We start from the raw sequence: 26281 nt of genomic DNA on the forward strand, positions 1-26281 counted from the left end.
TTATTTGTAGGGATATGCATCGGGTCACTTCCGAGTCGTGAAGTGTTATCACCGCCCCTAACCTTGAACGGGGATTCTTTTGCTCTATGATCCCCGCCAGAACGTGAATTCCTGCGGAATTTGAGAAATAAGTAAAAAAAATAATCTTGTAATTTTAATAAGTTATTATGATTCAAAACAATCCACTGATTCTTATTATATAAAAAAATTAATAATATCTCAATCCTTTAACATCAAATCATATTAAACTTGATTTCTAATATAAAAAATGACACATTAAAAATTAAAATATATATTATACTGCATTGTAAAAAAAATTGGTCAAAATAGTATAAATTATTTATAAAATATACTAATAGTATAAATCCTATTATATATAAATAAATATTTATATAGAAAGACACACACACAAACACACACATCGGGGCAGGAGACACTAATTTTAGACTCCGCCTCGATCCCCGAAATATTTATAAAATTTTCCACATTCCCTGCCCTTTAAGAATTCTCTGAATCCTTGATCGGAACATGGCGTTGATTGCATCGGGGTCAGGCGGGGTAAGATTAATGCGTATTCCTATTTGTTTAGTTGAGACTAAAAAATGAAGTTTAAAAAAAAGCGAGCAAATTCATTACTAATTTGTGAAACTCCTAAATTCTTAGCACTTAGGTTGACTATGTGGATTTTTGATATGAAATATGAGTGAAATAAATTGAAAAAATATTGGGTAAATTAATAAGAGTGGAAGACATATTTAAAACTAATGAAAAATGACATGCTCTCTTAAAATATAATAACAAATGAATTAAATTCAGAAAAGTATCATGAGAAAAACTAAATTGGTCAATATGAGGGTGTAAATTATTGTCTAATCTAATAAAAAATTTAGTACTTATTTTCTTTTTTTAGAAATATACTTAATAAAATGTACTATATTTAATACAATATTTATATTAGATCAAATTTTAATATTATATATTTTTGAGTCATTGTCCAACTAATCCAAATTATTGTTCAAAAACTCGAACTCTTAGCTAATATATCGACCGAGTACACATACTCGAACTTATTCACGAACTGATTTTCATTAGTCGAATAAAACCTGTTTTTGAGTCTAGCTCGGGTCAAACTTGGTCCTACTCGGATAAAAAATTAAAAAGTCTAAAAAAATGATAAAATAATATTAAAACAATATAATTATTTAATTATTTAAGAGTATTACAAAATTTACTCGTTCACCTCGCTATGTAATCTATATATGCCCGGATTTATAAAAAATTAAAGTTTTTCACCTCCGAAATGAATTATTATTAATATTTTTTCCGTTATCTAGGGGATGTATACAATAATGATAAGAATAAGATTAATATATATTTTTCTAGTTGGTTTCATCTTTAAGGTAATATGTAATTTTTATATTAAACATATTTATACTAATAAATTAGTTTTAAAGTTAACTTTTAAATATATTTAATTTTTTATCCGGGTATTTATTCCAAGTACTCCCAAATTAACTGAATAATCTTGACCATAAACTCATTAAGTCAAATTTAATTAAACTGAATTATGATTTTTTCAAATACAAATTCAAATAAAGTATAAAGAAATATTTAATATTATAAAAAAATATAAATTATAACAATTAACAAAATAATTTATATAAATGTGTGTTTGCTTAAATAACAGAGTCACATAAATAACAAGCCACCATTTTACTAATTCTGTATGATTGACATTTTTTTAATTTTTCAATATAATAATTTAGTTTAAAAGGGCAAGGGAGGAAATCAGTGAAGTCTTTGACAGATTATAGCTTAAAGTTTTTAACTATCAAAAGTCTAAAATGCCCGTATGAATTTGGCGTCAAAGTTGGGCAATGAAGCTGCTTGTATCAAACTAAGCAGACAACCTAGTTTTATCAGAAAAGTAAAATGCATCCCGAAACTTGTTTTGTTTACAAAATCAGGTGACCATTTATAGCTTTTTCTAGCTAAATCTGTAGAAGTAGCGGAACCATGAGTCCGGAAGACTCTTTACAAAAACTTTTCAAGTACCTAACTGAGTTGTTTGTGTTAGGCTAACTCGATTATAAGTGTATCAAGGCATCATAAATCATGCTATCTATAGCTCTGTTCTCATTTACTAGTTAAATAAAGATGAAGATTAAGTATAGCATTCCCCTGTTTTCAAAGTTTTTGATCCTTTTCTTGTATGCAACATCATTGATCATTGCTCAAGAACTTGGTGAGAACTGAAATAAGTTGTTCGCATATTTATAAATGGTTAACTACTGTAAATAAATAGACTTAAGTTTCATAAAATTGATGCAGAGAACGAGGCAGAGTTTGGATATAAAGAGAAAAGCAAGAAGGCACCCAAATTTTGGGGAGAGCTGAAGAAAGAATGGGAAGCATGCAAAGCTGCAGGAGATCACAATCAGTCTCCAATTGATATTTCTAATGAAAATGTACAGCTTAGTGCAAAGTCTGGGGACTTGATCAAAGATTACAAGCCTGCTGATGCCGAGCTCAAGAATAGAGGCCATGATATAGCTGTACGTTTATGCATGTATAATTGTCGTAGTTTTTTGCTGGCTATTATGCTGTATAAATGGTAACTTGTGGGAAAAATATGCAGGTTTATTGGACAGGAGATCCTGGATCAGTGAAGATAGATGGAACTGTTTATGTTTTGCAACAATGTCATTGGCACTCACCTTCTGAGCACTCCATTAACGGCAGAAGGTGTTCGTTAATTGTTTTATTTTGTTTCAATGATTCTCTGTTTTTGCAACACCGGATTAAGTTTATGATCTATCATCTGTAAAAAGATTAGATATAATTCAGATATGATATGGAGCTGCATATGGTTCACAAGGACAACAATGACAAGGTAGCTGTTGTTGGACAGTTGTACAAGATCGGCAAACCAGATGCCTTCTTGTCTAAGGTCAATTGTGACTCCTTTCAATCTTTGCAAACAGAAATTCGCTGCTTATCGTTGTTATTCATTTTTCTCCTTTCAAAATGACTCAGTTGAGCAAGGAAATAATGTCGCTGGCAGACAAACGCAACAGCAAGAGAGTTGGGAAACTGGATGCGAAGGAAATAGAGCTGGCGGGCAGAAATTACTACAGATACATGGGCTCACTAACTGTTCCTCCCTGCACCGAAGGTGTTACTTGGATACTTAATCAAGAGGTATTGATTTACAAACCTAACCAATACATTGTCATGGCCTCAAACTAAAAAAGATAGAAGTAAATTTCGTTTCATTTAAATTCTTAAGCTACTTTGACATGTTAACTCCCCTGCAGCTTGGAACAGTTTCAGAAGATCAAGTGAAGCTACTACGTGATGCAGTTAATGATGTGAGTCATTAATTGATTGATTGTACTCACCTTGCTTGCATGAAGCTATATGTCCAAATGCTATTCGTATATTGCACTAATTATCTTAGAAATGAGGAAAGTAATTAGATGCATGCCCTGTTATTTATAAGCAGATAAGTATTTATCTAATAGTGAACTAGTCTTTGGAGTTAATGCATTAAAAACTGGTGTACCTACAGTATGCAGACGAGAACGCAAGGCCAGTGCAACCACTTAACCGTCGCAAGATACAGCTCTACCGCCAGGATGCCAGCTGAGTGAGACGGAAGCAAACTGCTAAAACTAGGTGTAAACTTAAATAAATTATTTCCTAAAACATGGTCATATGGAGATAGAGGGTAGGTATAATCCCCAGTAATGCAAATATCTAACAACTCCAAAATTCATAGCTGAATAATTGTACTTGTCATTGGCTACAGCCTACAGCAAATAAAAGGCAATGTGAAATTGTAATTCCATTTCTTCACTGTATAAAATGTCCTGAGATTTTTTATAAACAACAGCAACAACAATACATAATTAGCATTTACAAAACCTGATCTAGATCCTTCAACTAAGCATTCACCTATCCACTGCCCTAATCATGCTGTTTGGGTTTGCAACCGCATCACGTACAAAAATAGAGATCGCTCTGATCATTGAAATATTCATCAAAACTTGCCATCAACAACAAAAATTTATAGTTAAATTGTTAGACTATAAGCAATTCAAGCATCCTAATACACCAGCAGTTGGCATCATCACACCTCTGGAGTCTAAGAAACTTGTCATTTTATGATTGCAACTATGCAAGGAACGTATGATCAATTAGCTGTAAGAGAAGAAACAGACCTGTATAAAAACTTTTCAACCAGCGATTATATATATATATTTTTACACCAAGTTCTAAGTATGAAATGGGGTTCTAATAGCTATATAGCATCCCATTATTGGTGGAGTGATTTTTATTAGTACATGAGTGATTAGAGTGTCTTGCATTTCTAATTTAATTATTTTGTAAATTGTTTTTTATTTTTAAATTATTGGTGGAGTGTTTTTTAAGTAGATATAAAATTTAATGAAGTTGAAGGTGGTTAAATGAATTTTTTCAAAGAAATTGGAGATTTAGCGCTAAATGCTTGGTTGACATGTAGTAGGATCCAAAAAAGGGGGAGGTTTCTTGCATTGTGGTGCCATTTATGTGCATCCTGAAAATCCAAACTTCAAATTACTTGGATTTGAAATCACAGGCTCAAACGCTATCTTAAGCTCTTATCTCATATACTTACTAGATGGTTAATGATGAAGATTAAGTGTAACATCACCCTGCTTTCTTTTTTTTTGCTCCTTCTCTTGTATGCAACATCATTAATCGTTGCTCAAGAACTTGGTGAGACCCGAAATAAGTGGTACATTTTACGTAGTTGTATGGTTAACTACTGTATGTAAATAAACTCAGGTTTCTTGATTTTGTTGCAGAGCACGAGTCAGAGTTTGGATATCAAGATAATAGCACCAAGGCACCCAAGTTTTGGGGAAAGCTGAATAAAGAATGGGAGGCCTGCAAAGCTGAAGGCGATCACAGACAGTCTCCAATTGATATTTGTGATGAAAAAGTAATAACTAGTTTAATGTATGTAAACTTGATCAAAGATTACAAGCCTGCTGATGCCCAGCTCAAGAATAGAGGCCATGATATAGCTGTATGTTTATGCAAGTATAATTGTCGTAGTTTTGCTTGCTATAATGCTGTATAACTGGTAACTTGTGAGGAAAATATGCAGGTATATTGGCAAGGAAATCCTGGATCAGTGAAGATAGATGGAATTGTTTATGATCTACAACAATGTCATTGGCACTCACCTTCTGAGCACGCCATTAACGGCAAAAGGTGTTCGTTAATTGTTTTATTTTCTTTAAACAGCGGATCAAGTTTATGATATATCAGATATAAAAGGATTAGATGTAATTCAGATATGATATGGAGCTGCATATGCTTCACAAGGACAAGAATGACAAGGTAGCTGTTATTGCTCAGTTGTACAAGATCGGCAGACCAGATACCTTCCTGTCTAAGGTCACTCTTTACCTTCTCTATAACACCATTTCAAATTTTCAATCTCTTCCGGTTGTGATTTTGTTTTTCAATCTTTTTAAGCATGCTGCGATTAGAAATAATAAGTGCAAAATGCTAATAAAAATTAGCTGCTGCTTGCTATTCATTTTTTGTCTTTTCATTTCCATACGACTCAGTTGTGCAAGGAAATAATCTCACTGGGGCACAACCATGAGAACAAGACAGTTGGGAAAATGGATCCTAAGGATATAGAGATTGCGGGTCACAATTACTACAGATACATAGGCTCACTAACTGTTCCTCCCTGCACCGAAGGTGTAACTTGGATAGTTAATCAAGAGGTATTGAATTACTAACCTAATAAACAATACTAATACATTGTGATGACCTCAAACTGAAATTATAAGAGTTCTTCAACCACTTTAACAACTTAACTCCCTGCAGATTGCGACAGTTTCACACGATCAAGTGAAGCTACTACGCGATACAGTTCATGATGTAAGTCATTGATTGTACTCACCTGACTTGCATGAAGCTATATGTCCGAATGCCATTCTAATATTAAAAACTGATGTACCTACAGAATGCAGAGGAGAACGCCAGACCAGTGCAACCACATAACAGTCGCGAGATAGTGCTCTACACCCTGGATCCCAATTATAAGTGAGACACATGCATTCTTATGACATCTAGGTGTAAAATTGAATAAATTATTTTTTTTTTATCGTAGGGAACCCGCTCCCTCTACCCTCCGGGGGCGCACCGGATAAAGCCCACGGAAACCACATGAACCAAGATAAATAGCACTTAAATTACATGCTCTGGTTTCGGAAGTATAATCATAAATTCTTCTTCCGTGAGATTTGAATAAATTGTTTCTTAGAACATGGTTAGATGGAGGACAGGTATGTCCAGTTACGAAATATCTAAGCACTCCAGAATTCATTGCCTGAAATCTATTTGTAGTACTTAGTTGTTATTGGCTACAGAAATAAAACACAATGTGAAATTGTAAATCCATTTATCATATCATGGTGTAAAATCAAATGTGACTATGTTCCATTAACATTCACACCTTGTCGGAGATTTAGTGGTGCTGCTACATTAAGTGTTAAATGAATAGCCATCAGTGTTAAGAACAGCCCCGGTCTAATGATAATTTGCGGTTAGCTTCTGGCCTAATCGCATCACGCACGATAACAGAGGTTGATTTGATCACCGGATCGTAAACCATGAAATTCGATGGCTCGATAGATAATATAATATTCTAACTGTCAAGGCAAATGGGACAGTCCCTTATGTGAATGTGACAGTCCCTTTACAAATGAGACAATAAATGGGACAGTCTCAATTAACTGCAGAAAGTAAATAACAGTAATTTAAAATGCAGAATGCAGAAAACTGAAAAATAAAAACACTAGAAATTTTCACCTGGTTCGGCCCCTACACCTAGTCTATGGCCTACATACAAGTCCCCATGCCAAATAGTATAGAGAATGTATTATATCAACTTTAATAAAGAACTTACAGTCTTTCCTTGATTCAAAATATAGCACCTGAAAGAAATCATTTCCAAGCTACCTTGCTACCTAACCCACTGCTATTCCTTAGCTTTCTAGCTACCTTGCTATACTTTGAAATCAAGCTTGCCACAACCCGGCACAAAGTTGATATGAATACACACAATAGATAACAATGAAACATTACAACTCAAACTAGGCTTCTTGTTTGACTAGATATTCAAGAGATATAAAACAAGAATGGTGTTTCATATTATAAAGATAGAACATGGAATCATTAGGTGTAATCTGAAAACATGAGATGTGTCTTCTTCTTAGAAAGAATATTCAAGAGAATGGAATAAGAAGAGTTTTTCAGAGAATAAAGATAGAACGTGGAATAAGCACTCTTATTGAATCTGAAAAACAAGATGTGTATTTATACACACAAATCTAACGGGTTTGATTTTCAAAACAAAGAAGAGATAAGATTGGATAATCTATTTGTTTGAAAATATTTGAATAAGTCTTTATAAAACAACCCGTTAGTTGGTTGTAAAAGATAAACTTAGAAAGGATAAGATTAGAATAGTTCAAATAGGTTTATCAAGATATAGTTTGTTTTGGAGATAAACTTGTTTACCCAGTCAAATAGAATTACACCAAACCCTATCACTTACAACAATTCTTTCTCCCCCTCAACATCATAAACGGGATAAAAGAATTAATCACACAAGGAGCACATACCAAGTTCTCGACGCATCAAACAAAATCTATCTTCAGCTAAAGGCTTAGTGAAGATATCTACACGCTGTTTCTCAGTAGATATATAAATAAGCTCAATATTACCTTTAAAACATTATCTCGTAGAAAATGGTGACGAACATCAATATGCTTAGTACGAGAATGCATGACAGGATTTTTAGAGATATTAATTGCAGAGGTATTATCACAATAAATAGGAATATTTGTATAAGAAATACCAAAATCCTGTAATGTTTGTTGCATCCACAAAATTTGAGCACAACAACTTCCAGCTGCAATGGATTCTCCTTCAGCGGTAGAAAGAGCTACTGAAGTTTGCTTTTTACTATGTCATGTAACTAAACAATCTCCTAAAAATTCACAAGCACCACTTGTGCTTTTTCTATCAACCTGTGACCTTGCATAGTCAGCATCTGAAAAACCGATTAAGTCAAAGGAAGAGGAGCTTGGATAAAATAATCCCAAGTCACTCGTACCTTTCAAATATTTAAAAATACGTTTAACGGCATTCAAATGAGATTCTTTAGGTTGAGATTGAAAACGAGCATACAAACATACACTATACATAATGTCAGGTCGTGAGGCAGTTAAATATAATAATGAGCCAATCATAGCTCGAAATTTAGTGACATCTACAGATGTACCTTGTTCATCCTTTGTAAGTTTAACTGAAGTACTCATCGGAGTTGATTTAGGTGTGACATGATCAAGTGCAAACCTTTTGAGTAAATCCTTTATGTACTTGCCTTGGTGAATAAAAAATCCTGCATTAGACTGATTAATTTGCAACCCTAGAAAGTACTGCAATTCACCCATCAAACTCATATCGAATTCCTTATGCATGCAATCAGACTACCACTTACACAAAGATTCGTTAAAAGATCCAAATACTATATCATCAACATAAACTTGAACTAAAAGAAAGTTATCACGTCTATGAAAAATAAAGAGAGTTGGATCGAGTGTACCACGAATGAAATCATTGTTCACAAGAAACTGACTGAGACTCTCGTACCAACAACGAGGGGACTGTCTCAATCCATAGACAGACTTCTTGAGCTTGTAAACATAGTTAGGGTACTTCTCATGAATAAAACCCGGAGGCTGCTTCACGTAGACTTCTTCCTTAAGATAGCCATTTAGAAAAGCGCTTTTGACATCCATCTGATAGAGCTTGAACTTCTTATGAGCTGCAAAAGCCATTAAGATTCGAATAGCTTCTAAACGAGCTACCGGAGCATATGTCTCGTCGTAATCGATTCCTTCCTGCTGGTTGTATCCCTGAACAACCAAACAAGCTTTATTTCGAATGATGTTTCCATCTTCATCCTTCTTATTCTTGAAAACCCAACGAGTACCAATGATCTTGGCATCCTGAGGAGGTGGGACGAGTTCCCAAACTTCACAACGCTCAAACTGGTTCAATTCCTCTTGCATGACAACATACCAGTGTTCGTCTGCTACAGCTTCTTGAGCATTCTTGGGTTCGAATTCAGCAATAAAAGCACAGAATGCACACAGATTGTGAAATCTGCTTCGAGTAGAAATCCCTTGATCTAAATCAGTAAGAAGATTATCTGGTGGATGATTCTTCACAGTCCTAGAAGATTTAGGAAGTTGAATATTACTCATCTCTTCCTCATTAGAATTATCTGCCTGGAAATGAATAGGAGTTGTCTCATTCAAAAGAGACTGCCTCATTTCCGCTTGTGAAGATTTATCCGCAGGAGTAACAGAATTCACATTTGAAACACTATCGGGAGTCTTTGGAGAGCCAGAAGATTCATCTGAAGCTTGAGTAGATCCTGAAGAATTGTCAGAAGACCGCGAAGGACCTGGAGAGTCTTGACTGTTTGACTTGTCAGAATGAGACTGACTCTTTTCAGAATGAGACTGTCTCATTTGGGAATGAGACGATAGATCCGCAGTGTTTTCATCAATTTGAGATATATTTCTTGAGGATTCATTGAACGCAATATTGATGGATTCTTCTACTTTGTTCTTGACAGAATTATAAACACGATAAGCTTTGCTTGTTGTAGAATATCCCAAGAAGATTCCTTCCGTAGATTTCGCATCGAACTTGCCTCGATTATTTTGAGTATCTAAAATAAAACACTTGGAACCAAATACTCGAAAATAACTAATGTTAGAAGTCCTTTTCTTAAGCTATTCATACGGAGTTTTAAGCAAAATAGGACGAATAAGTACTCTATTTAAAACATAACAGGAAGTGTGTACCGCTTCAGCCCAAAATTTTCTTGGAAGCTTACTCTCATGCAGTAGAGTTCTGGCAGTTTCCTGTAAAGTCCTGTTCTTGCATTCTACTACTCCGTTCTGCTGAGGAGTTCGAGGAGCTGAGAATTCATGAGCGATTCCTCTTGATTTGCAGAAGGTTATGAAATCCTTCTCGAATTCACCTCCATGATCACTATGAATAGTCTTAAGCTTATATGAATACTTAGTCTCAAGGTTAGTAATAAGATCCTTAAACTCAACAAAAGTTTCATCCTTAGTTCGTAAAAATAATACCCAAGTAAAACGAGAATAATCATCAACTATAACAAAAGCATAATTCTTACCTCCCAAACTTACATACCTTTCTGGACCAAAAAGATCTAAATGAAGGAGCTGCAAAGGAACATAAGTTGATACTTTATTCTTAGCAATAAAGGAAGTTTTCACCTGTTTTCCAAGTTGGCAATCTGTACAAGGTTCTGTTTTCTTGTACTTCAGCTTTGGTAGACCTCGAACCAGATCATGAGAAGATATCTTCCGAAGAAGATCCATGTGAACATGTCCTAGACGTCGATGCCAAAGATTCTGCTGATCTTGAACAGTAGCAAGACAAATTTCCTCCTGCTGTTCATCAAAATCTAACACAAAAATATTTCCTTTTCTTTTGGTAACTAAAGCAAACTCGTTAGTCTTAGTACCAATATAACATACATCCTTATCGAACTTAACCTTATGACCAGCATCAGTAAGTTGACTTACACTAATAAGATTATATTTCAAACCATCAACTAAATGAACATTAGAAATTAGCAAACCTGTCATTACCAATGGTGCCTTTTCCAATAATTCTGACGGTGTTTGAATCTCCAAGAGTAACAAAACCACCTTCCTTGGAAAATAGAGATAGAAACTTGGATTTATCACCTGTCATGTGACGTGAACAACCACTGTCGATGATCCATTTATTTCGCGGAACATGGACCTTCAAACAGACCTGCAAGAATTGCTTTATCTCTTAGGTACCCACTTAACCTTGGGTCCTGGTTGGTTAGTATCACAAATCTTATATAAATGTCTATCTGATTTCTTAATCCAAATCTGAACAATATTAACAGAAGTATTAGCAGATTTATATCTAGTAGACGATTTATAAGATGAGTTAGAGGAGTGACCCTTGATACCACATAATCTAGATTCAGATGTAGGGTGGCCAGCTTTGCCACAATCTCGACATTTCTCATAAGGCATCTTATACTTCATAGGAGCTCGCTTATACCCTCCTTGAAATGCACGTTTCTTGATTGATTCATATCCTAAACCTCCTTTATCAAGAGAAGATTTTTGTACTCCAAGAAGAGCATTCAAAGTTCCTTCTCCATGGAAACATTTAGCTAAATCCTTTTCAAGTTGTTCAACCTTCTGCTTTAATTCAGGAACCAGGGGATCAGGAGCACTGTCTTCTTTAACGGTTTCTGGATCAACAGAGATTGACTCTTTCTTCAAAGCTTCAAGACATACATCTTTCATCTCAATTTTATTTTTGAGATATTGATTTTCTTTAGTAAGTTTTGAAACCCTTTCAAGCAAGGATTTGTTCTCAGCAACTAGGGCTTCTTCCTTCATGAGGTCATCCATTTCACTAAGAACTTCACTTAATGCTTGCTTTAAATAAGCATTCTTTTCTTTTAACTTCTTAACCTGGACCTGCAAATTTAAAATAGATGAAGATATATTTGAATTATACTTAATATTCTGTACCTCATCATTGTCACTGGAGTTGTCCTTTAGTCCAGCAAAGCAAAGTTGAGCAACTTCATCGTCTGAATCAATCTCTACGTCAGATTCATCATCACTCCAAGTAATTAATGCCTTCTTTTTGTTCTTCAGCTTGTAGCAGTCCTTTTTGAAGTGCCCTTTCTTTCCGCACTCAAAACAGGTATCCTTGCTTTGATTTGTTTTACTCTCCTTGCTCGGATTAGATTTGAAGTCCTTCTTTGGAAACTGTGACTTCATAGGTCGTTTGGAAGCATTTCGTTTGGCAAGAAATTTATGAAACTTCTTAGTTAGAAGAGCAATCTCTTCATCAGAATTATCAGGAGACTAGTCTGCATCTGCATTAAGTGCAAGATTTTTCTTACGAGGAGCTTCATCTTCTTCATCATATCTGCGTAGCTGATTTTCGAATTCTTTCAATTCACTGAACAGTGTTAGAGTATCCATAGTCGAAAGTAGTGTTGAATCATGCAGAATGGTAACCTTTGGAGCAAACTTCTTTGGCATTGCTCTTACGATTTTCCTATTGATCTCAGATTGAGGAATGATCCTTTCCAGAAGTGAGATAAAATTCATCAATGTCAGAAACCTCCCTTGAGCATCTCGCACGCTTTCATCTCTTTCCAACCTGAAATCTTCATAGTCACTCATGAGCATACTTAATTTTACTTCACGTACCTTAGACGTGCCTTCGTGGCTGACTTTGATCGTATCCCAGATCTGCTTGGCAGTAGTACATGCTGATACTTTTCTTAATTCTGTAGCTACCATGCCATTGAGAAGTGAGTTCATAGTTTTAGCATTGGAGTTCATTGCTTTCACTTCTTCGGGAGAAAGATCCTTGAGAGTTTTTGGCTTCCCTTCTTTCATGGGAATTGTAAAACCATTTTCTACAGCATCCCATTCGAATGCATCACGCTGAAGAAAGATTTTCATCTGAAACTTCCAGTCATTGTAGTTTTCAGCACCATGAAGCAGTGGTGGATAATTGTTTGAATACCTATCTGGTTGAGCCATGGATCGCTAGCAAAATAAACACTAAAAAGAGAATTAAATGCACCTGCTCTGATACCAAATAAAATTCGATGGCTCGATAGATAATATAATATTCTAACTGTCAAGGCAAATGGGACAGTCTCTTATGCGAATGGGACAGTCCCTTTACAAATGAGACAATGAATGGGACAGTCTCAATTAACTGCAGAAAGTAAATAATAGTAATTTAAAATGCAGAATGCTGAAAACTGAAAAATAAAAACACCAGAAGTTTTCACTTGGTTCGGCCCCTACACCTAGTCTATGGCCTACATCCAAGTCCCCATGCCAACTAGTATAGAGAATGTATTATATCAACTTTAATAAAGAACTTACAGTCTTTCCTTGATTACAAATATAGCACCTGAAAGAAACCTTTTCCCAAGCTACCTTGCTACCTAGCCCACTGCTATTCCTTAGCCTTCTAGCTACCTTACTATACTTTGAAATCAAGCTTGCCACAACCCGGCACAAAGTTGATATGAATACACGCAATAGATAACAATGAAATATTACAACTCAAACTAGGCTTCTTGTTTGACTGGATATTCAAGAGATATAAAACAAGAATGGTGTTTCAGATTATAAAGATAGAACATGAAATCATTAGGTGTAATATGAAAATATGAGATGTGTCTTCTTCTTAGAAAGAATATTCAAGAGAATGGAATAAGAAGAGTTTTTCAGAGAATAAAGATAGAACGTGGAATAAGCACTCTTTTTGAATCTGAAAAACAAGATGTGTATTTATACACACAAATCTAACGGGTTTGATTTTCAAAACAAAGAAGAGATAAGATTGGATAATCTATTTGTTTGAAAATATTTGAATAAGTCTTTGTAAAACAACCCGTTAGTTGGTTGTAAAAGATAAACCTTAGAAATGATAAGATTAGAATAGTTCAAATAGGTTTATCAAGATAGAGTTTGTTTTGGAGATAAACTTGTTTACCCAGTCAAATAGAATTACACCAAATCCTATCACTTACAACAACTAAGTCCCATAATCTACATTCTCTACGTACATCTTGAATTAGGTCATCATCAGAAATCTGCAAATCAACAAACCAAACTTGCCATCTGCAATAAATAGCTATACTTACAAGTCGAGTAATTCAAAATTTCAGTTCTGTTGAATAAAAATTCAAATAACTCAGAGTTCTAATTCGGCTCCATCATTACTAAGATAAATTATACTACATTAATTAATTTTACTGGTCGAACTGAAATAGCTTGCGATCATTCTGTACTCCAGAGTTTGAATATGGAGAGAAGAGAAAAGAAGAGAAAGGATCCGAGGTATGCTCCTGAGTTTTTTGGCTAAAGAAGAAAAATGATTGGGAGAGAAAATTTCCTAAAATTTCCCCGCAAAATTTTCTTTCAAAAAATTGGAACATTTGAAAAGATTCTCTCAAACTACATACTTTTTTTATGATTTTGTCTTATCTTTTACACAAACTTTAGAGCATATTACTGATTTATTTTCTTCTCCTATTTTTTTTTCTCCCATCTCTTCTCTTCCAAAGAATCTGAGAGCACAAGCAACGATGCTAAGGAACCGTCAAATATATGAATTATATAAATAAATATCTTAAAAGCTCTACTATAATATTACTTTTGAAAAGTAAAAAGAACACGTTGAAAGATGACCATGCAAATTGCAACCTACTACAACGTAGTCGCAGACATACAGAAACTTTACGATGGCTTTATGTTTTACCATATCAATATATTTTATCTAATAATTCGGACCATAAACGCGTTGACAACACAAATTTCTTTCAAACAAGAGCCTATTAACTACGGGTGTACAGATAAATCGCGCAACCGCATCCAGCTGCTCAACTGCTCGTAATCGAACCGTATTTAGAGATAATCGCGAAACACGAGTTGGTTGTGAATTTAAATTTTAAAAACCGCTCATTCGCGGTTTGGATGCGGTTTTAAATATTTGAAAATCGCAAAATCGCAACCGCACCAATAACTCGCAATATATATTTATAATAAAATATATTTCCAAAAATGTAGTTGATATCATATAAATTAATAAGTATACACATTTATTAACTAATTTTAGATTAATGTTAAAACTTCGTTCATAAAATTCACAATCATTATAAGATATATAACAAAATAAATGAAAAATGTAATCAACATGTAATTTTTTTATCCTTTTCTTTTTTCTTTTCTCTCCGCCTCCACATTTGTGTATGTTTTTAATATCCTTGCTCCACATGGAGCATTAGTTTATATTCTATTTTTGAATGTAATTTATCACGTAACTTAAACTTCAATTTGTTAATATTCCGAATTTATATTTTTGCAAATTATTAATTAATTTAAAATAAGTGGTTGAACCGCAAACCGATCCGCAATAACCGCAAATTCGCAACCGCAATTAACGCGGTTAATCGCAACCGCATTTGCGGTTGCGGATGACAATTTACTAAAACCGCTCTTCGCGGTTTGGTTCGACTTTTACCATAAAACCGATCCGATAACAACTTAACCGTCTATTAGTCTACAGTAATAGAGTTTTTTTTGAACACGCGCGTATAGGAGTAGAGTTTAGAAGTGGCTATGGTAAAAGAATGGTCCCCCTCGACCCAAATAGATATTTAAACTTTTTATTGATTTTTCTTACACATGTTTATATACTAGTCTTTTTAAAAAAAAAGTTTTTTCACTATAAATTTTTTAAAGAAATATAAAAGTGTGCCCATAAAAATAAAAAAGTGGGTGACTCCCAAAATTTATTTATAGATACCCCGCTGAATGCAGTCCCATATTTTTTAATTGTTTGGGATTCTTTTTACAATTTTTTATAAATTTTAATGGTCAAAAGTATTAATAATTTTTAAAAAAATTTAATAATAAAATAATATAAAATTTTATTTTATGGTAACAACTAACAAGTGTTCATGTGCCCCTGGATGATAACTGTGATTATATGTTACCAACTTTTTTTCAGGATTCGGCCCTTCTTATTTTGTTTTAGGTTTTCATTTTAATATATTTTTAGCTAGTTTTTTACAATTATTTATTTACCTTGGAATTTTCTTTGCACAAAAGCCCATCTACATTCATACCAAATAAAGTGGGTAATAAAGGAAGGAAAATAAAGAAATGGTCCTCGTAGTAGCCCAGGTCTCCTTTGACCAAAATGCTTCTTCTATTTTTCCAACCCCAATTTTTCATTTCATTTGCTGTGAGCCATCTATAAATATCTCATTTGCAACAAAGGTTAACTCATAAACTCATAATCACAAGTTTGAAGTACAATATATACAAAAACATATAAATACTTCTGAGACGCACGATTGCTGTTACACAAATGAAGTCCGTTTTCATCATTCCGAGTCTTCTTCTGCTTCTCATTTTGCATGCACCATCCACCAAAGCTCAAGCAACCGGTAAGTTTATCACCTCACACAACCCTAATAGTCCAGATTCAACATCTTATAATTTGATGGAATACACTATCCATTCTAGTCCACTCATGCATTTTTATTTCATGTACTTGTCTATCAGAGACCACTCATTTGAAACGCACACACACGGAGAATTCAGAGTATTTTCATTACACATCGATGGTTTGGCATTCAATATAATCAGTTTATCCTAGTTTTCTTCCTCAGTTTTGAAATAAGCACCTGTTCGTCATAAGTTGTTGCGGATTGATACTTTGTCCAATGTTTTTCATCGTAAATGCATGTTATATGATAACTATAAACAAATATCTGTGAGTGTCCGCAAGGGTGGGGGTGGGCCTGACGAGCTAGGATGCCCTATACTCAAAAGGCCAATTTTTTTTATCTCTTTTAAGTAAATATATATAAAATTGCATTGTATATGTATAGTAATGCTCCATTAACTGTTTTTTTGACTAAGGCCCGGCTAATCTCAGGGCACTTGTGTGTGTTCAGATGAAAAGGATGAAATTTATCATCTATGGTAGTTTTTCTTTCATCTCGTACAGTTGTTCACCTTAGTTTTTTGGCATGTATTACATTCATCCCTAGCTACTACGAAGATACGTTCCACTTCAATCAATATAACATAAAATTAGTATAATTACAAGCTTAAACGCATCCATTATTAATACATTACAAAGCACAAACGTGTAAAGTTAATGTTTTTCACCTACGTAACGTTTAGAAATTTCATTCGTCTTACAAATTATGATGTGCGCGTGACATTTAAAACATGTAATGGATGTGTATGAAACAGAAGAGGAAGAATATGACTACGATGAGAATAGCCCGAGGGGGCCAAGCGAGTGGGGAACTCTAACACCAGAATGGGCATTATGCAGTACTGGGAGAATGCAATCTCCGGTTGATTTGACAAACGTCACCGTCGAATATGTACCGGATTCCGAGAAAGTATACACTTATTACCAGCCTTCTAACACCACTCTGATTAATAGAGGGCATGACATTTCAGTAAGTACTTTAATTTGTTTAATCACTGCATAAATTATAATTAACAGAGTATAATTTCGAAGGTTCTTGAATCGTGACTAAGCATCCTTCCAAAATTCTGATTATAAATATGAGTTGCATGCAGCTTCAATGGACGGGTGATGCAGGATCCATTGAGATCAATGGAATCAGCTACCAACTCCAACAAGTTCATTGGCATATACCTTCCGAGCACACCGTCAATGGCCAGAGGTAACTTACCTAATCTCTAATTTTTCATGCATGTACATCACCAAATGATCACTTTATTCGAAAATTTATAGTTAATTTGTTAATATATGCCTTTGATTATTCTATGTAGATACAACTTGGAACGACATGCAGTTCATGTAAATGTGGATACCAACGCCACAGCTGTAATTGGTGTACTTTACGAAATTGGCCAAGAAGACCCGTTTTTATCCCAGGTACCTATCGAGTTTTCCTATTTAACACGCAGAGTTTTTGTGTTTGTGGAAGTTTATCTGTAATAATCGATTGTTAGCAATCATCCATCCAATATAATTTGAATCTATGTCCATATATTAACGGAAATACGTGATGATTTGTTTTGGTTTACAGTTGATGACAAACTTGACGTATATGGTGGAAACAAGCGAAAACCAAACATTCCCGGGGGTGATAAATCCCAGTGAAAATATTTGCAATGACGAAAGTTTTTATAGATATATGGGTTCACTCACTACTCCCCCTTGTGATGAAAGCATCATTTGGACAATCCAGAAAAAGGTAATTAAGTAGTAAATATTTTCATAGTTAATCTAAATTGTAAACAGGAATAGTGGCCTAATTAATTTCGTTATTTGACATATATCTAACTTTGAATAAACTGCTCCAGATAAGGAGTGTTTCACAAGCACAAGTTGACCTGCTTCTGGAGGCTGTTCACGGGGTTAGTTCTACTACTTTTCTCTTTACCTAAAGTATTCAACTTATAGATTTTTTTATTTTCGTGCACGTAACTGTTTTTTTTTTAGTTATTAATAATTTGTAAACCAGTAGTAATGTTTGAATGCGCCGTGCAGAATGAAAATGCAAGACCACTGCAACCAATAAACGGACGTGATATCTACCTATACGTTCCTTCTAAAGAGACGGACTGGAGTATTATCTTCTCTCCCGAAAGGATCAACTGGAACATCATTTTCTCTCCCCTCCAGTATTTACAGCAAAAATTCTTCGATTTATAAATGATTTCGAACAAATTGTTCTCGGCTCACCTCAGCCTGATACCACCCTATATATATATATTAGAACATTGTAAACGTGTGTAGTTTTTATTGAATAAGCAAGAAGTAATCTGGATTTTTTTTTATCTGTTGGAATGTCGTGGTTTCGTATTTTATTAATTTATCTTCATGTTTCTTGAGATCTTGGTGCTCCGGAAATAAGACACATCAGGCATCGTAATTGATGAAACTTTTTTGCATACAGATCATTATTATTAACGCAAAGACCAATTAAAAAGTGTGACTTCAGAACTCACTGCATAACCATGCACGTATTGTAGAAAAAATAATATTAAATTATTAAATTACTGTACGAAGTATGTCATGTTTTGTCACAAAAAAACAAGTTAGTATCACTAATAATCTGAAATCAATAATTGTGGTATCTATGCTCTTTATTAATAAACGAAATTATGTATAATTTAGTATTAAAAGTACCAAAGTACCAAATTTTTGTACCTGACATAATAAGTTGTTTTTAACATAAATCAACTTCTATTCTAATTTTTTTTAGTTAATGTTCATTTAATGGTCTATTTACTTCATAAAATAAAAATATTATTTAAATGATTTATAAATTATATTAAAAATTTATTAAGTTACGTTAAATTAAGTAAAATAACTTATATTTATTTTTAATTTTAGAAAAACTACAACCTACTAGGTAAACTACTAACACGAATTGATTTATATTCTCTGTAAACTTTATTTATTTATAAATTTTATTAAAATTTTATTAAGTTTACGTTAAACTAAGTAAAATAACATATATATACTTCAATTTTGAAAAACTACTAACTAAAAAGTAAACTATTAACACGAATTGACTTATATTCTCTGTAAATTTTATTTTCTATAGCATTATTATAAAAATAATTAAGTAATAGCAAATGACTTTAGTAACATTTATTAACTTTTAAACTGAAAATTATTGATTTAACGATCATATTTGTTACTATCCATCACAACGTTTATTTAATTTAAATTAAAAAACATATGATAGCAGTTCCAGATTTATGGGTTGTATTTAGATTATATTAAGTAATATTAAATTAAGTTTAATAACATCTATTTACTTTTAAATTGTAAATTAATTTTTATCGATAATTAAGTAATATTAAATAAACTATATTGAAAAGGCTAATTATAAGATAATTATCATATTATATTAATTAATATTAAATTATCTAAAGAACATATATTTGGTTCATAAGATAGAGAAATAATTTTTTTACAAAAATAAAAATAATATGTTAGATTTCTATATCAAGTAAAACAATGCAAAATTAGAATTATAGTGGAAAATTTCATAACTGATTCGATTATTTTTAATCACATAACTATTTTTTACAAGTAACAATTTAATATTTGATATTAATATATTAATTTTAATTCGTGTTTCGCATGGATTATGAATAATTCTCTACAAATATTAATTCGATATTTTTAGTATCGGGCCCGTATTTCGCACGGGTTATCAACTATCTATACTAATAAGCGTCGTTTCAGTTTTATGCAAATAATAATGTGATACTATTATTTTTAATTTTGGGCCCGTGCGGTTACCAACTAGTAAATTACAATAACTAGAATTTGGTATAATTTGATTTGACCTTCTTTTTGATTATCACATCCCACGATCGTCGAATCTTCTTAATCAAATGATCAGAACCGTTAGATCTAAATATTAAAATAATGCAAAACTCAACTCACATGTTCGAATTCCTCCAACGAAAAATAATTATATTATTATTTATAGAAATACAAATAAGTTTTAAGGTTGGAATCCCACCGGTCATAAACATTATTCAATATTAAAATAATGCACTCCTCAAACTTTGAATTCCGAATCCTCAACAACAAAAATTTATGTTTCTCATGTTCCAATCACACCGTAACAATCATTTATATTATATATAATATTATAAATAAAATTAATAGTTCAAGATTCAATTATACAATTTTACTATTTGATAAAATTTTTAAAATTATACGCATTCAAATTAAAATAATATCCATATATTTATTATTTATTATTTAATTATTTAAACAAAATTTTAATAAAAATTAAATAATATAAATATAAATATATAAATATTAAAGGAACCTGTGCATCGTACAGGATTTAAGCTAACTATATTAAAAATATTTTTAAGTAAGATATATATATAATATTTTTTTTAAAACTTAATAAACATAATTTTTAATCATTATAATTTTTGATTAGATTGCAGGCGGAGAATTTATGTGGCAGATCACTTGTGAATTTGTGTTAGCATTGGAGTTATTAATTTTCAATGTACGAATTTTATCATTTTTTATTCAGCGCTACTCATTAGGGATGTCAATGGATCGAAAATCCGGTCTGATCCGATTCGGAGGCTAACGGAGCGGATATGGATCACTTAAATATAAATCCGATCCGATAATTATAGAATATGAATTTGATACGATCCGATCCGATTATAATACATATATATATATATATATATCAAAAAATACTTAATATTTTTAATAAATATACCATATATTATATAACATAAGATTGAACGGATGAGAAGAAAATGGAAAAACATCTTGCATATGTTTTCATGATAATTTTTTTAGATGTGAAACAGAGGCCGAAAAATAATAGAATATCACCGGTCATTTGGAATACTGTACTCATTTGCATTAATGCACATTTCTATCATGCTGCTTCCTACTAACATGATCAACAAGGAGCGTCGAATTTAAAGTGCCTTGACAAGAATAAATTTATTTCATCATCATTTTCTGAACTTAAATATAGGGGAAGTGATAAAAAAGGATATATATATATATAAGAAAAAAATATAAAAATATAAGTGGATCGGGGCTCCGATCCGAAAATCCGAGATCCTAACGGATCTGGATATGGATCGGGCCGTAAAAAATCCGACTAAAATTCGATCCGAATCCGGTAAAATTTAATAGTTCAGGATATGGATAAGGTCTATCCGATTCAGATCCGATACATTGACAACCCTACTACACACATTAGAACTAACTATATTTATTTCTTTTCATTTTCAAATCTTTATTGAAAATTATTTCTAAATCTGTTTTGAAATATTCAAAAATCTATTTCAATGATTTTCAAAAATAAATCTTAGGCAATCTCTTAAAATATTAGAATATTTCTTTCTGATCATTTTTGAAATATATAATTGTATATCTCACTTTTGTTCCAAAATATTCAAGTACGTATTTTAGTTATGTTCTAAACATTTAAATATTTACTTCAGTTCTGTTTTAGAATATCGAATATATATTTCAATGATTTTTAAACTATATATATAACAAATGTTTAATAACAAATAATTACCATTAATTATAAAGTTGTGTGAATTTTTTTCATTTGAACCCTTAGTGATATATCTTATGCCGAGTTAACGAGCTCTATAAGTACTACAACCATGTCATTACGACACCAGTGACATGACACTTCCGTAACAGTATAATGTTCATGACGTATCCTTCTGTTAGCTTTTGGAAGGAGTTTTGATCATTTGATATAAATTTTGGATACGTGGATGCATCCAAATTTGAATTCTGATTTGATTTTTCGGTGACGTTGTAGATGACATACACGTTATCCGTTTTGTTGGACACATTATATGACGTCCCAAATCCGAGTTCAGAGAATTTGATCGTCACACGGAAAAATTAATATAAAACAACTTGTTTAATCATAAAGAATTACCAGCAATTATCTAAAAACTGAAATATAACATCTACAACCTCGACTATACCAAGATCTTTTAGATTATAGTGCTGGAAACTGGATTCCAAATTCCACAAATATATTTTTTCTTTCTTCTATTGCTCTTTTCAACAATCTCTATAATTTCGAAAAGAAATATATCAGGGCAAACTATACTATAATATATCTAATTATTATAATTTGAAAACAACTTTATTCAATATAAATTACTCTTTTTTTTAGTACTCCGAGCCAAACTATCTTTATAATTCCATCTTTCTTTTCTCCATCCGAACTACATGGTTTGTTGCCCAGTAAAGTAATTGTTTAGGGGGGGTTGGATAAAATTACTAAACAAATCGATGTATTATGAAAGTAGAGTAAGAACAGATGAATCAAATAACAGTTTATATTGATCTTTGATAAACTGTTACAAAACTCTCAAGAACAATATTCTTAAGAGCTTCTAGATTATGCGAATACTCGAGTTAAGCACCATACATAAAGTGTTGACCTATTCTATGTTTATATACTATACAACTACAATCAATCATTATCAATCACAAGATATGTTACAGTATAATTCTACCACTTTCTATATATATCTAAATCAATTATGATCCTATAAATTAGCACCTCCTGATTTATCTCGCAGAATTGCCTTATCCACACAGATCCTGACAGTCTTCTTATTCTGACATACTGACATATCCTGACTGTCAAATAGATCTGGAATAGCTTAACATATCTGGATTCCTCTGTCATATCCTGACGCCTTGATAATCCTGATTCCTAACGTAGACAGTTCCTAACAATCTCCTCCAATTTATGCTTTGCAGAATAAGCATAAATTCCAAATTAATGTCTGGTGCCAAAAACCAAAGAGATAAATTGTAGAGTACAAAGCATACTTTGTTTCAGACTTGAATCTTCACATTTCTTGATAAACTTTGCAGTATCTCTTAACAAAAGCTTTAACTCTGTCATCAATCTTCTTTAACAATATCTCTTCTAATCTGATCTTCAAGTTCTTCTCATATCCAGATTTATCTGACAGTTGATAGATAGCAACCCTTAAGTTTCTGATAGGAGTTCTTTCAATCATCAACTCCTCCAGTGTCACATAACAAGCTTTAGAACCATTATGATTCATAGTTATGTGCCTCCGTGTAAGAATATTTTCAATCACAGATTTTTCTTTCTTTATGTTGACTTCTTGCCCTTTGAAATTTATGTATGTAGGAATATATGATCCAAAATAATATTGAACATCATCTAGTATCCTTTTTCTGATATTTGCAAGAATCATTTTTTACCATAACCTTGAAATTTTATCTTCAACTCTAAGCAAATAGTGAATGTATTTCAGTTCCTTTGTAGACATGATCAGTAGTTCATCCAGTGAAAGAACTTGAACTTGATCATTTTGTAATAAGAGTAAGATCTTTTGTTTAGGTTCAGAACCATTATGTTTGTCAAGAATAATCTTCACAGCTTCAAGTCTATCCAGATTATCAGTAGTTACTTTCTGACCAGGACTATCAGCAAGAGTGAAGTTCAACAAATTTAAGTTGACAAGTTTAGCTACATGATGTCCTATTCCAGCTCTTGTGAATAGTTCAATCAACTTGAGATTCTTGTCTTGTACTAACCAAGACTGCTTATCTCCCATGGTATTAGAATCAGGTAAACCCGCCATCCTTATTCCTCCAGAAGTAAAGCTCAATTTATCATTACAAATAAGATCAACAATATTTCTCCATTTGTACTTATTCTTGATCTTTGGAAATACTTGAGCTTTCTTTTTTGCTCTTTATTGTAACATCTTCATATCTAAACTTCTCCATTTATTTCCTTCAGATCTTCTAAGCATATTTTTGTATGCTTGATTTACTTTGTCAACAACAATTCTGATTTTTCCTTCATATGCCCTTTTTGTCTCTGTCAAAAGCCATTTCTTCTTCCTTGAAGTTTTCAGCATTAAAGGCTTCAACATAAGCAGAGAAAATCTGTAAAATAATCCAAAATAGAATGTCTTCTTCTTCTTCAGTTTTAACAAAATAAGGAATTACTATCACTCTGTCAGTGTTAAGAAAAGAATCAAAACTTGTATCTTTGTTGTTAGGAATTGAACTTGGAGGAACAAGAGCAGCTTGTAGATTAGATCCATTTGATCTACCCTTAAAGACTTGAGTTGACTGTGTAGTTTGATTTTGAATTCCAGTTCCAGTTTGAACTAACTTAACATCAGAGGTCTTCTTTGCTTGCTTATCACCATCATTATCAGAATTGGTATTTCTCCTCAAAACTGATTCAGGTTGACACTTTATCTTTGGTATTATCTCCCCCTTTTTGGTATCTAGACTCTGTAAAAGAGAGAGAATAACATCCAACTTAGATTTTGTTGCAATCTGACCAACCTCCAAAGCTGTCAGCTTTTCATACATGTGATCTTGCTTAGCCTCCATGCTGAACATCCTCTTTATCAAGCCATTATGTTTATTTATTCCTTTATAGTCACAGAAAGATCATTAATCTCTTCTCTAAGATCAACATTATCTTGTTTAAGTGCAGAGACAGAAGAATAAAACCCTTTGACTAAAACTATTGTGGCCTTGATAGATGATTTCATATCAAAAGTAGAAACCAAATGAACAGCATGATCAACTCAAGTCTGAGCAGATTCCAAAGAGATCTTTTCACTTGGTAATCTCCAGGAGTGATTCCATTCATGATGAGCCTTATGAGTAGTAAGAGTAGGAGTATGACCAGATGATGAACCAAAATAAGACATTTTAGATGCTTCAATTCCAGCTTCCAGAGCAGCATCATCAGGATTATCATCATCAGAATCATCAAACTCATCATCATCACTAGAAGATTTCTCAGGAATATCAGAATCAGTATCAGAAACTATGCCTTTGAGCTTTAAATCAGGACTTGACTTAGAAGGATTAGTTACCTGTAAAGATCCTGAAAGAAAATAATCATAAGTACCTAAATATCTCTAACTTTTAAAGTGATCTCATCACTTCTCACACCATTCATCTCATGACTTTTAATAGTCAGAGTTTCCTCACAAGGATTAACTAAATCCAGACACTCAACTACCTCTCCTTTTGTCGGGTAAGGATCATGCCTCTTTTTAATTCCGTTTTTCTCTAAATCTTTTCTCTCATTCTCACATGAAAGGCTCAGATTAGTTTTTCCTACAAAAATAAGGGGTGGCTGAGAAGAGTTGTCTATGATCATATGATTAGAGGTATTCCTTTGTAAAGGTCTAATCATATTCATGTCATCAGATAAAATATAGTGTAAAGGATTTGTACCTTGAGCAGTAAAACCATTGGTATGGCCTTGGGTGGTTGTACCAAGATGGTGTCTGTAGAAGTAACCAGTACATCGGGATGTGTTGTGTCAGGAACAACTGCATCAAGAATTATCCTTGAATCAAGAATATGCTGTTTGTCAGGAGTTGACCCTATATCAGGATTTGTAAAGAAGTTTGCAAAAGAACTTTGAACTGTTGGTTCTTGTGTGACTTGAGGTTTAAAAGCTTCTTCAATCCTTTGAACTGAAGGTTCTTGTGGGCTTCCCTCAAAAATAGGATCATTGATAACAATATCTAATTGAGCAATATGCTTCTGATGAGCTTTCATGTCCTGTACTGTCTTCTGAATATCATCATCCACAGAAATATGACTTTCTTGAACAATGTCAGGAATAGTCAAAAGAATCTCAGTGCTTACACCTACACTTTGAGCAGGTGGTTTTTGTGTAGCTGGGGCATATATAGGTGCATCTTCACTTTGAGAAGATAATTCTTATGGACTGTACCCCTTCTGTGGTGATTTAAGCTTGGTCTTTTTACTGATATAAACTGTTGAAGTCTTTGCTTTTCTCTTGATAGACTTTTGTAAACCAACTTCCTTGGCAATTTCATTAATTTTGGCTGTTTGAGAATCAGTACTTGTCTGATCAGGATTTATCACTATCTTGTTAGGAATTGCTTGAGACCTTTCAGGATTTGATGATGACTTATCAGGATTTGGTGATTCCTGATCCAGAGCAATATAGCCAATATAT

At 32.9% G+C, this 26281-nt stretch overlaps 3 protein-coding genes across 3 annotated transcripts; all 3 read left to right on the forward strand.

Annotated features, from left to right (window-relative positions):
- The first annotated feature begins 2104 nt into the window (after nt 1–2104).
- LOC141693624 (alpha carbonic anhydrase 7-like) lies at nt 2105–3858 on the forward strand. The gene is made up of 7 exons (XM_074498776.1): nt 2105–2245; nt 2332–2555; nt 2639–2745; nt 2848–2950; nt 3037–3201; nt 3318–3371; nt 3572–3858. Exons 1-7 carry the CDS (start codon nt 2158–2160, stop codon nt 3647–3649), a joined length of 819 nt encoding a protein of 272 aa, XP_074354877.1. The 5' UTR covers nt 2105–2157; the 3' UTR covers nt 3650–3858.
- Nucleotides 3859–4587: 729 nt separating this feature from the next.
- Nucleotides 4588–6477, forward strand: LOC141693299 (alpha carbonic anhydrase 7-like). The gene is made up of 8 exons (XM_074498359.1): nt 4588–4761; nt 4851–5074; nt 5156–5262; nt 5346–5448; nt 5625–5789; nt 5893–5946; nt 6032–6111; nt 6179–6477. The coding sequence occupies exons 1-8, from the start codon at nt 4671–4673 to the stop codon at nt 6216–6218; spliced, it is 864 nt and encodes a 287-aa protein (XP_074354460.1). The 5' UTR covers nt 4588–4670; the 3' UTR covers nt 6219–6477.
- A 9524-nt stretch (nt 6478–16001) lies between these two features.
- Nucleotides 16002–18559, forward strand: LOC141689176 (alpha carbonic anhydrase 7-like). Its single transcript, XM_074493368.1, has 7 exons — nt 16002–16171; nt 16989–17203; nt 17328–17434; nt 17544–17649; nt 17804–17971; nt 18081–18134; nt 18268–18559. The coding sequence occupies exons 1-7, from the start codon at nt 16093–16095 to the stop codon at nt 18430–18432; spliced, it is 894 nt and encodes a 297-aa protein (XP_074349469.1). The 5' UTR covers nt 16002–16092; the 3' UTR covers nt 18433–18559.
- The last annotated feature ends 7722 nt before the right edge of the window (nt 18560–26281 follow it).

This window comes from Apium graveolens, chromosome 10, assembly GCF_009905375.1.
Source record: "Apium graveolens cultivar Ventura chromosome 10, ASM990537v1, whole genome shotgun sequence".
Classification (NCBI taxonomy): Eukaryota; Viridiplantae; Streptophyta; class Magnoliopsida; order Apiales; family Apiaceae; genus Apium; species Apium graveolens.